Below are 12,858 nucleotides of genomic sequence, written 5' to 3' on the forward strand. Positions count from 1 at the left end.
ATTTGTTTAGTCTTTCTTCGTACGAGAGACCCTTGAGCCCCGAGATCATCCTAGTGGCCATCCGCTGAACCGACTCAACTCTAAGCACGTCTTTCCGGTAATGTGGCCTCCAGAATTGCACACAGTACTCCAGATGAGGTCTCACCATGGTTCTGTACAGTGGCATTATGACTTCAGATTTGCGGCTAACGAAGCTTCTATTGATACATCCCATAAGTTGCCTTGCTTTGGATGAGGCCTTTTCTACTTGTTTGGCGGCCTTCATGTCTGCACTGATGATTACTCCCAAGTCTCTTTCTTCTGAAGTCCTAGCTAGTGTTTCTCCATTTAAGGTGTAAGGTTTGCATGGATTTCTGCTACCGAGATGCATAACCTTACATTTCTTAGCGTTGAAGCCCAGCTGCCATGTCGAGGACCAGTTTTCCAACGTAAGCAGATCCTGCGTCATACTATCCTGCAGATTGCTTTCACTTACTATATTACATAGTTTGGCGTCATCAGCGAATAGAGTTACTTTACCCTGAAGCCCTTGGGTCAAGTCTCTTATGAATATGTTAAAAAGGAGTGGACCCAGGACCGAGCCTTGTGGCACTCCGCTGGTCACCTCCGATGTCTCAGAGAGGGTGCCGTTGACCACCACCCTCTGACGTCTTCCACTCAGCCAATCTTTGACCCATGCAATTAGTGTCTCACCTAACCCCATAGATTTCATCTTGTTTAATAGTCTACGGTGTGGGACGCTGTCGAAAGCTTTACTGAAATCTAAGTACACTATGTCCAGAGACTCTCCCGAGTCCAGCTTTCCTGTTACCCAATCAAAGAAGCCGATAAGATTGGATTGGCATGACCTACCCCTAGTGAATCCATGTTGACTAGGATCCCTTAGATTCCCCTCATCCAAAATCCTGCTCACTGTGAACCCTGATGTTCCTGACACAGCTGCAGACTAACATCTGGATCCCTTCAACTCAGATGCTTCCATTTTGGATGAAATGATACAGTAGACATGTTAGTCCACTTTTAAAGGTAATAATAGAAATAAAAACAATAAGATGATGCCTTTTTGGGAGGCCCACAATACATTTTTTGACTAGCTTTTGCAGGCAATATCTGAAGAAGAAGGTACTACCTTTAAAAGCTAATCAAAAATGTATTGTTAGTCGAATAAAAAAGGCATCATCTTGTTTTCTTTTCTTTTATTTACTTTTTTGTTTTGTTTTATTTGTATTTATTACCTCAAATGCTATAATAAGGTGAATAGTTAATACAGATGGATTAGTATTACTGCAATCATTGCCACCCCTTTTCCCTCTCCCCTCCAATGCTTTGTGCCTGATTCTATGCCTCTTGAAGGTCATGTTTCAAAACTCTACACGCAGGGCTGAAGTCTGCAAGTACTTTGCCTATGCACCAGTTTTCAAAGGGACAGAGCTTATTTATTTATTTCTATATCCCGTCTTCCCCAATGAGCTCAAATTGGGTTACAGCAGGGGTAGGGAACTCCGGTCCTCGAGAGCCATATTCCAGTCAGGTTTTCAGGATTTCTCCAATGAATATGCATTGAAAGCAGTGCATGCAAATAGATCTCATGCATATTCATTGGGGAAATCCTGAAAACCCAACTGGAATATGGCTCTCAAGGTCCGGAGATCCCTACCCCTGGTTTGCAAGTTAATATACATAAAAACAGTCAAGGCGGGTTACAGGTTGAATACTTTTACTTATTTAGTTTTATATTTCACTCACCCCAGGAGCCCAGAATGGGTTACAGAGGTACATTCACTAGAGCAGTGGTTCCCAACCCTGTCCTGGAGGACCACCAGGCCAATCGGGTTTTCAGGCTAGCCCTAATGAATATGCATGGAGCAGATTTGCAAGCCTATCACTTCTATTATATGCAAATCTCTCTCATGCATATTCATTAGGGCTAGCCTGAAAACCCGATTGGCCTGGTGGTCCTCCAGGACAGGGTTGGGAACCACTGCACTAGAGCAAAGGTAGGGAACTCCAGTCCTCGAGAGCCTTATTCCAGTCGGGTTTTCAGGATTTTCCCCAATGAATATGCATGAGATCTATTTGCAAGCACTGCTTTCAATGCATATTCATTGGGGAAATCCTGAAAACCTGACTGGAATATGGTTCTCGAGGATCGGACTAAGACATATAATACAGATTGTTTATACTAAAATAACATATACAGAGTGATCTAGCTCTACATACATTTAATATACATTTGTTTGCGAGGGATAGACTTGGGGTCGTTCAAACTGTTTTTTTTATATAGAGTGATCTAGATCCACATTCATTTAATAGGGATTTATTAACTGCTTTTTCATGAAGAGACTGACTCAAAGCGGATTACAATACATTTAATAGAAATCAGGTACTCTTAAATATTTTCCCTATCTTCCCTTTCAAAATGGCACTGGAAAAAAATACCTGCAGACATTTCTAACCACTTTTTCCACAACATATATTATGACCTTCCACAACTTAACCCCACCCTGAGGCCACCTTCTATATCCCCCTTCCTGCCCTTTCCCCCCAAAATAAATACGAGGGTGGTATGAAAAGTTTGGTATAAAAACAAGTTGTTGTTTTTTAAGCAGTTACATTTCTCAACATAGTCTCCATGAAGGACTTTGTTGTATATGACCCTATCTACCATTTTTATTTTATTTATTCATTTATTTAGCCCGTCCTCCCAAAAGAGCCCAGAATGGGTTACAGGAGTACATTCATAGTGTGGGTGGGACAAACTTTAGTGAGAAATACAGACTTTACAGTATAGACAAGGGGGTTTAGATTACAGCATTTACAGTGAAGACATAACATACAGATTCAAAAATACAGACTTAGTAGGCATAGGGTAGATTAAATTGCAGCGTGTACAGTGTAGATGTAACATGAAGGTGACATAACTTTCCTAGCAGGTGGGTATATCTTTGTTGTCAGAGAATGTGGTGGTAATTCAGGTTATATTTGCGGTAGCCTGCAAGTTTAGAGAGGTCGTTTGGTGTATTAGGTGGTGCCTTTGAGATCCATCCGTCCGGGATATAGACGTGGGTTGCTAAGGAGCTGAGTTTGTAAAGAGAAAGGCTTATCCGAAGTTCCAAAGACTGTCTAGTGATCTAATGGATGGGGGGATGATTTGCCATAATCTGGGTATGTAATGAAAATAAGAGCATCTTCGGGCTGTCTCAGACGTGAGCGAGGATCAGCCGTTTTTCTGTTTGAGATCTCATTGATCAGTTGGGGACATAAAATTGTAGTTTTGATGCTATGTAGTTTGGTGTCATCTTGTGGAAAGTCTTGAAGGTTAACACCAAGGCTTTGAAGGTGCATTGTTTTTGGATAGACAGCCAGTGCATGGAAATTAGTACAGGGGTGGCGTGATTGCGGAAGCCCAGATTTTTTTAGGAGTCGGATTGCAGCGTTTTGCATCCCTTGGAGACAGGAGAGTGTTTTTGCTGGTAGGCCCAATAGTAGAGAGTTGCAGTAATCTAGTCAGGATAATACAAACGCGTAATCATTAAGGAAACTAAATCCAGCAAATAAGAAGGAGCTAGACCATGTAAAATATTAAAAACCAATACACAAAGTTTATAAGTTATCCTAGCAGAAATTGGTAACCAATGTAATTGAACAAAGTAAGGTGTAATCCTTTCATATTTGGGAATCGAGAATATAACTCTAACTGCAGTATTTTGAACAGTTTGTAATCTCTTCAGGAATCTTGTAGTGCACCTAAGATAAACTATGTTACAATAATCCAATTGTGAAAGAATTAATGACTGGACAACTAGAGAAAATGCTGAACTATCAAAACATTTTCAGACTAATCTTAATTTCATAGAAACATAGAAACATAGAAATAGACGGCAGATAAGGGCCACGGCCCATCTAGTCTGCCCACCCCAATGACCCTCCCCTACCTTTCTCTGTGAATAGATCCCACGTGTCTATCCCATTTGGCCTTAAAATCAGGCACGCTGCTGGCCTCAATAACCTGAAGTGGAAGACTATTCCAGCGATCAACCAACCTTTCAGTGAAAAAGAATTTCCTGGTGTCCCCGTGCAGTTTCCCACCCCTGATTTTCCACAGATGCCCCCTTGTTGTCGCGGGACCCTTGAAAAAGAAGATATCTTCTTCCACCTCGATGCGGCCCGTGAGATACTTGAATGTCTCGATCATGTCACCCCTCTCTCTGCGTTCCTCGAGTGAGTACAGCTGCAACTTATCCAGCCGTTCCTCGTACGGGAGATCCTTGAGTCCCGAGACCATCCGGGTGGCCATTCTCTGGACCGACTCCAGTCTCAGCACATCCTTACGGTAATGCGGCCTCCAGAATTGCACACAGTATTCCAGGTGGTGCCTCACCATGGATCTATACAATGGCATAATGACTTTAGGCTTACAGCTGACGAAACTCCTGCGTATGCAACCTATGATTTGCCTTGCCTTGGATGAAGCTTACTCCACTTGATTGGCAGTCTTCATGTTCTCACTGATGATCACCCCTAAGTCTTGTTCTGCTTCAGTTCTTGTTAGGATCTCGCCATTAAGGGTATAAGTCTTGCATGGATTTTGGCTGCCCAGGTGCATGACTTTGCATTTTTTGGCATTGAAGCTGAGTTGCCAGGACCTAGACCAACGCTCCAGTAGGAGTAGGTCATGCATCATGTTGTCGGACATTGAATTTATGTCTGTTATGCTTTTGCCCACTACATTGCTTAGTTTGACGTTATCGGCGAATAATGTTATTTTACCTCACAGCCCTTCTGCCAAGTCTCTTATAAAGATGTTGAATAGGATCGGGCCCAGGACCGAGCCCTGCGGCACTCCACTGATTACCTCCGTCATTTCGGAGGGGGTGCCGTTCACCACTACCCTCTGAAGCCTACCTCCAAGCCAGTTCCCAACCCATTTCGTCAATGTGTCGCCCAATCCTATAGAACTCATCTTGCTCAGCAACCTGCGGTGTGGTACACTATCGAATGCTTTACTGAAGTCCAGGTATACGATGTCCAGGGACTCCCTAACATCCAGCTTCCTCGTCACCCAGTCAAAGAAGCTGATCAGGTTGGATTGGTAGGATCTCCCCTTAGTAAATCCATGTTGACGGGGATCCCGTAGATTCTCCTCGTTCAGGATCGTATCCAATTGGCGTTTGATTAGAGTTTCCATTAGTTTGTACACTATTGATGTGAGACTCACCGGTCTGTAGTTTGCTGTCTGCATCTTGGAGCCTTTCTTGTGGAGTGGAATGACATTAGCCGTCTTCCAGTCCAACGGGACGTTACCCGTACTAAGGGAGAGATTGAAGAGCGCGGATAGCGGTTCCGCCAGGACATCACACAACTTCCTGAGCACCCTGGGGTGTAGGTTGTCAGGCCCCATTGTCTTGTTAACCTTAAGCTTTGACAGCTCGCAGTAGACACCGCTGGGTGTAAACTCGAAATTACTAAACGGGTCATCTGCGTCAACCCTTGTCTGTAGCTGAGGGCCGAGTCCTGGCGCCTCGCGGGTGAAGACTGAACAGAAGTATTCATTTAACAGTTGGGCTTTTTCCGAGTCCGCTTCTACATAGTCTCCATCTGGTTTCCTAAGACATACTATCCCGCCTGAGTTCTTATTTCTGTCACTGATATGCCTGAAGAAGGATTTATCTCCTTTCTGGATGTTCTTCGCTAGAGACTCCTCCATGCGGAATTTGGCCTCCCTGCTGTTTTGATGGCTTTTGACTTGGCCAGATAGACTTCCCTAGAGTCCTGTTTCCCTGATTGTTTGTAAGAGATGAATGCTTTTTTCTTCTCCTTGATGAGGTCCAAAATCTCCGCAGAGAACCACTGTGGCTTATTGTTCCTTCGCTGTTTACTTACTGATTTAACATAGCGGTTTGTTGCTACTTGTATGGTGGCTTTCAAAGTCGACCACATTTCTTCCACGTTATCGGTTTCTGCTTGGCTTTGTAGCGCCTGGTGAACGAAGTCTCCCATTTCTTTGAAGTTTGTGTCCTTGAATTTGAGGACCTTGGTCAGTGTGGTAGATTTAGTTAAACCTTTCCTGAGATTGAACCATATCATGTTGTGGTCACTGGAGGCCAATGTGTCGCCCACCGTGACCTCTGTGACACTTTCTCCATTGGTAAGTATCAGGTCCAGTATTGCCTGATCCCTTGTTGGTTCCAACACTAGTTGCCTCAGTCTTGCTCCCTTCATAGAGTTTAATAGCCTCCTGCTGCTGCCGGAAGCAGAGGAAAGCGTGTCCCAATCCACATCAGGCATGTTGAAGTCACCTAACAATACTGTGTCCCCACGCAAGGTGATATTCTCTATATCTCCGATTAATTCCATATCTAGGTCATCCTGTTGTCTTGGGGGTCTGTATATTACGCCAAGATACAGGCATTTATCCTTCCCTCTGGCCAAATTTACCCAAAGGGATTCCCCAGTGTAGTGAAAATCTGTGATTCTGGTGACCTAAATGTCATCTTTAGTATATAATGCTACACCTCCTCCCATTTTGCCCTCCCTGTTCCGGAGAAGCAAGTTGTAACCCGGTATGACCATGTCCCACCCGTGGGAATCCATGAGCCAGGTCTCAGATATCGCCACCACATCCAGGTTGGCATTCCTCATTTCTGTTTCTAATTCCAGGATCTTGTTTCCCAGACTGTGGGCGTTTACGTACATAGCCCTCCATGTTGTATGTTTGTTATGTCTCAGTGGGGATGTTCCCGCTTGAGCTATTTGGACACCTTTAGCATTATTCGCATGTTTTGTACTTTCCCTAGACCCAGAGTTACAACGTGCACCTATCCCGGACTCCCCAGACCCAGAACTACAGTGTTTTCCTATCCCAGACTCGGAAATGTGTGTACCCTGTGGGGGTATTCCCGCTTGGGCTACTTGAACTCCTTTAGTACAATTTCCAATGTGTGTTCTCTCGCTGGACCCAGAATTACAATGTGTACTCCCCCTAGACACAGAATTACAATGTGTACTCCCCTTAGACCCAGAATTACAATGTGACCCAGAATTATGTGAGCCAACCCCAGACTCAAAAGTGTGTATACTCTCCCCTGACCCAGATCGGTGTTTACTTATCTTAGTCTCAAAAAAGTATTGGCAGCTTAGCTCGCCAGGTAGGTTGTTTGTGCCCGTACCCTCCCCCAACTTACTTAGTTTAAAGCCCTGTGTAGTAGGTGGGTTAGACGGTGTCCAAGGACGTTCTTCCCTCTTCTGGTCGGGTGTAACCCGTCTGGTCCCTGTAGTCCTTGCAATGCCTCTCCATGGTGCAAGAACCCAAAGTTCATCTCATGGATGCGCAGGTGGTCTTCTCCTCGATCCTCCCAGTAAGGGGCAAGGGCAGTGCCAGGGAGGATCGCATCCAGAGGGCAAACGACTGGCTGCAGGGATTCCCCAGTCATTTGCCCTCTGGATGCGATCCTCCCTGGCACTGCCCTTGCCCCTTACTGGGAGGATCGAGAAGACCACCTGCGCATCCATCCTCCTCAGCTTCTCACCCAGGGCTCTGAAGTCTTCAGGTATGCTCTCTGAAGTCTTCAGGTATGCTTCCTGTGTTTTATGTGGTCCCATTTACGTGGTTACCCTGGCTGGTTAAATGGTAAATATCGGCAATTAACTGGCCAACTGCTGACTCCGCCCCAGAAATGCACCCAAGTTAGATGGTTTTCAATTAGGCACTAAGGCCCCAATTCCATAAATGATGCCTAAAAGATAAGCGCCAAACAATGCAGCATATATCGGCTTTCAATCTTGCGTTAGGCACCATCTACAGAATCACACCTACTGGTGCCTAAATTGAACTTAGGCACCAGTAAGCATCAAAACCTTAGGTGCCCCCACGTATGCCAGGATTTTCTTGGCCTAAATACCAACACCTAAGTCCAATTTAGGTGCCAACATGCAAAACACATCCAATATCTGCTCATGATCTGCCCCTAACTATGCCTACTTTCTGATAGGTGGCTTGGTCGAGATGTTTGCCTGGAAGTTTTAGGCACCAATAAGCGACTTTTGAAAATTTATTTCTTCCAAGTCCATTCACCCTCTGGCCATCCCATTTTAGTTTTTCTCTTCTGTAGTACTTTTCTAGAAGCTGTATTGCTCATGGAGAACACTGTAATCCTGTTAGGACCTCAGGATTATAACTCCATGATGTAGTAGGGTAGGTCATGTTCAGATAGATCTGTGTCAAAGTGGACAAACTGATCTTTCCAGCTATAACTGATTCATATTATTAATAAATTCTGTGACGTTTTACCTTGCAGCAGAGAGAATGTGAGAAGCCTATTCAGGAGTTCCATGTTGCTCTATCGAAAGAGGGCAGCACTGTAAGTCAGGAATCACCCCAGGTATCTGATGTGATGAGCTAAAGGAATCCTCAGACAGTCTATGTACAATTAAGAATCCTGAGAAAGAGAGAAATCGTGAGAGAGAGTAAATAGCTCATGAGGAAATGTAGGAGGGAAACAATTCCTCCAGGTTGAGAAATATGTTGAAACTATCAGTGGTGACATAATTCAAATGATTCAGCACAGCAGAATCCATTTTCTGCTCTCCCTCACACCAACCTCCTAGGGCATGGCAGAGCTCAAGAAGACACATGATAGTGTAATATATTTTAAAAATCTCCATCAGTCTCTTCATCAATTAAAATTTGACATACCATTTTTGAAATGCACATCAAAATACTATTTTTAATTTCAAAAGGTTATACAAATGGCACAAGACAATGACAGACAAAACTTGGGGAAAACCATAAAAAGTGAAACATATGGATGTCTAATATTCATCCTGTGGTAGTCAGTGTTACTTGAAATGCTGACCACTGTGCACTAAATCAGATCCTGGTGTACAATGCTGGATCTGAGGCACAAGGCCTGAATACCCAGGCCAACAGTGGTACCTGGAAGATATTCAGCCTCAAATGTTGCATCAGTAATACATTGATTGTGGAGTGTGTGAGAATTTTGCATGGAGAGTCGTGCTGGATTGCTTATGATTCAGGAAGTATTACACCCCTGACGCAGCAAGAGCGAAACGGAGATTTCCCCGTCAGGTGGGTAGACTGGGTATCAAGTCTGGGCAGTGGTGCAAGATTTGTGAATACGATTGGAGACAACTGGGACTTCACTGGCAGTTAGGTTTTTTAATGCTTTTTCTTCTCATGTTGCAATACTGTTTCACTGAAGTGCAGACTTTTTCCACACAATGGAATTTGTGAAATTATTGGTGTGCTTTTTATGAGGTGCTTTTTGTGAGGTGCCCTATGTTTTCCACCACAGTTAATTTAACACACTTGAGACACAAAAGTGGAGTTTTTTGCCATATGAAGCTTAACTGAGGCTTTTTCTCCACTTTTTTTTCTGTGTCTCTCTTTTTTCAGATTGTGGCTGAGTAAGTAGTGGGAGTGTGGGGTGGTGCGTCCTTGCAGTGTCCCAAAGACCCCCAGGTGTTCAATTTAGGGCATATTTTGAGGTGGTTGTTGATTGTTTATGTCCTTATCCTTAGGTGGTTTTGAGTAATTGATATCACCCATTATTATAGTGTTGCCCATTTCGCCAGCTTTCCTAATCTCTGAAAACATTTCTTCATCTGTCTGCTCATTTTGTCCCAGGGGACGGTAGTATAAACCAACCTTTACATTCCTTCCCTTCACACATGGAATTTCAATCCATAAGGATTCCACACTGCTATGTCATGCAGAATGTTTATTTTATTTGATTCAATTCTCTCTTTAACATATAGCGCAACCTTCCCCCTCCAATACCTGCTAATAAAAGACCATTTTGCCACCAACTATTTTTTTTTTATTTCTCAAATGTCAGTGTTAAGTGGTCTCCATAGGAGTTTTGTGCCTGAGACAGGAGCGCTAATCAGGTTCCTTAGCCCCATCACAGTACATATCTTTCAATCCCTAGCTTGGAAAGAGCCTACACAACCTATGTACAACTCAACTCTGATATCCATAAAAAACTCGGCAGTGATAGACCTCTGAGCCCCAACTCGGTGCAAGAGTGGCTCCTTCTTTGCTATGACTAAAAAAAATACCCATTAAAGAAGGACACTTATGTGGGAAGTGTGTGGTGCAGTAGTTACAGTTACAGCCTCAGCACCATGAGGTTGTGAGTTCAAACTCATGCTGTCCTTGAGACCCTGGGCAAGTCACTTAATCACCTCAGATACATTAGATAGATTGTGAGCACACAGGGACAGACAGGGAAGTGCTTGAGTAGCTAAATAAATTCATGTAAACTGTTCTGAGCTCTCTGGGGAGAATGGTATAGATAATTGCACAAATAAAAAAAAAAAAAAAAATTCTGTCCAATATATTTCCTGATCTCTTGTTCAGGTACAGATCTGAACTAAAGCATCCACCTCTTAAATAAACTTTTCACAGCATTTCCCTCCACAGAGACATACTGTTGGATGGTGTCAGGTCAAAACCGCGGAAAACAAAGGCGCGCGCCGACAACTGAGTGCAGCATGGAGGCGCACGCCGAAGAAAATAATTGTTTTTAGGGGCTCCGACGAGGGTGTGGGGGGGGGGAACCCCCCACACACTTTACTTTATACAGATCGCGCCGCGTTGTGGGGGCGTTGTGGGTGGTTTGGGGGGTTGTAACCCCCCACATTTTACTGAAAACTTTACTTTTCCCCTAAAAACAGGGAAAAAGTTAAGTTTACAGTATAACAAGGGGGGTTACAACCCCCCAAACCATCCACAACGCCGCCGCGATCTGTATTAAGTAAAGTGGGGGAGCTCCCCAACAAAACCCCCCATCAGAGCCCCTAAAAAGTGTCATTTTCTTTGGCGCACGCCTCCATCTTGCGCTCAGTTGTCGGCGCGCGCCTTTGTCTTCCACGGTTTTGTCTACGGATGTTGGATGGATGAACAGCTAGATATATTTGCAGTGAAAATTGCATATACTGTCTGAGCACAGAATTGCTTAAAGCTCTTCCTCTTGGCCTTCAGGGAAACAATTTCGTAATATGTGAGTAAGAGAAACCGAGGGGCAGTGTGAATGAAGTTCTCCATTTCTGCAACTTTTTGCTCTGATCAGGGAGTGCCTGCAACAAGCTGTATGTATCGCTTTCTCTGTTCTTGTCATTTCATTTTATCTGTAAAAAGACCTCTTTCTGACTGACAACACAGAGCTGACACCAACACCAACTGATTTATAAGAAAGGTTAGAGACTATATTCTGACTCTTTTCTGTGCTGGCATGTGAGTGAGAGGGAAGCTTGCACTGTCTTGTGTATGCGTGTCGGGGTTTCAGTGCATTTCTATGGCAGAAGCAGCTCCAGCTTCTGCAGCATAAAAACACAGTAGTTAGGAAATTGCTCATTCAAACTGCCTCTCTCATCTGTACTCTCCCAGCCACAGATACCTGCAGAACCAACCCACATGGATATACACCCACACACCAAACAGACATAAAAACCTACCTCTTCACCTAACTCCCCTGCCCATGATCTAACCAAACCGTATCGACCCTTCCCAGATCCCGACGCAGACTATAGCTATCAACCTTGTAATCTCCCTGGGAATGCCCAGGCTAATTTCTTGTTGTAAACCACCTAGAACTGAAAGGTATTGGTGGGATAGAAGACATCAATGGAATGGAATGCAATACACATAAATACAGTACATTTGCCTATATACCAAAACACATGACCAACATAGTGGGACTAGAAATAATGCTGTGGCATACTTTTTATGCTTTCCCCATTATGTGCCTCATTTCCTCCCCCCCAAAATTAATATATCACTATCCCTTCTAAGCTGGCTTTTGTGATTCAGATGTATATTTCATGTTCTTTTTGTAAATTCTATTGTGTAAACTAGTGACTGTTCCTTAACAGTTGCTCTCTATGGTGACACCAAGGGAGCGATTCTATAACTGTGAAGCCAGAGGCACCTGGTAGGTGCCTACTTTCCTTTACAGAACCCTGGCTTAGCATGACATATTGCGCATACACACTTACTCTAGATGTCTAAATATGTGTGCCCAATTTTTATTTATTTATTGGATGGATTAATTGCCTTCATAAAGAGATTCACCCACGGCAGAGTGTAGCAGGAGCAGCTTGGCATAAAATTTACAACTTGGTTGACAGTATTAGAATAGTAAACTGGTCAAATATAAGCATAAATACAATCAAAGAGATAAACCTGTAGATAGTAAACCGAATTGTAATAATAGGACTAATAGGACTTGTGTAGCAGGAATATGATAAAATGTCAGCAGATTATGAACGGTACAATAATAGGCAGCAAGGAAGAATATTCAGATAACATAGACATGATACATTGTCAGCATAGTACAAATGAAGCACCTTAATAAGAACACATTAGAACATTCAAATAATGCAGATATAATGCTAACATTTGCTCATACAATATAATGAGACATTTTAACATAGGCAGTGGAATGTTGCTTTGTTTGGGGGGCCCAGGAGCTCTGCCCTAGGGCATGACCTCTCAGCAGCTCCCGAATCCCTCAACCACCTCCTCCTGGTAGCCGCCACACAGCGTCCACAAGCAGGCCTGCCCCTGGAAGTAGAATGAAGGGTTCCGGGGCAGGCCTGCTGTTTGACGATGCACCTGCCCAAAGATTTAACGCATAACACTGGGAGAAGGGTAGGTGGGAGGGCTAAAACAGGGAAGCTGGATGTTGGGGAGTCCCTAGACATCGTATACTTGGATTTCAGCAAAGCATTCGATAGCGTGCCACACCACAGGTTGTTGAACAAGATGAGCTCTATAGGATTAGGAGACACATTGACAGCATGGGTTAGGGACTGGCTTGGAGGTAGGCTTCAGAG

At 43.8% G+C, this 12,858-nt stretch overlaps 1 protein-coding gene across 1 annotated transcript in view; it reads right to left on the reverse strand.

Annotated features, from left to right (window-relative positions):
* LOC117368857 (carcinoembryonic antigen-related cell adhesion molecule 1-like) overlaps window positions 1–12,858 on the reverse strand; it is a 193,112-nt gene that overhangs the window by 60,572 nt on the left and 119,682 nt on the right. The window contains exon 2 of the mRNA XM_033962601.1: window positions 8,291–8,438. Within this exon, the coding sequence (XP_033818492.1) occupies window positions 8,291–8,333 (43 nt within the window). The 5' untranslated portion in view covers window positions 8,334–8,438. The remainder of the gene's footprint in view (window positions 1–8,290; window positions 8,439–12,858) is intronic.

This window comes from Geotrypetes seraphini, chromosome 11 (assembly GCF_902459505.1).
Source record: "Geotrypetes seraphini chromosome 11, aGeoSer1.1, whole genome shotgun sequence".
Classification (NCBI taxonomy): domain Eukaryota; kingdom Metazoa; phylum Chordata; class Amphibia; order Gymnophiona; family Dermophiidae; genus Geotrypetes; species Geotrypetes seraphini.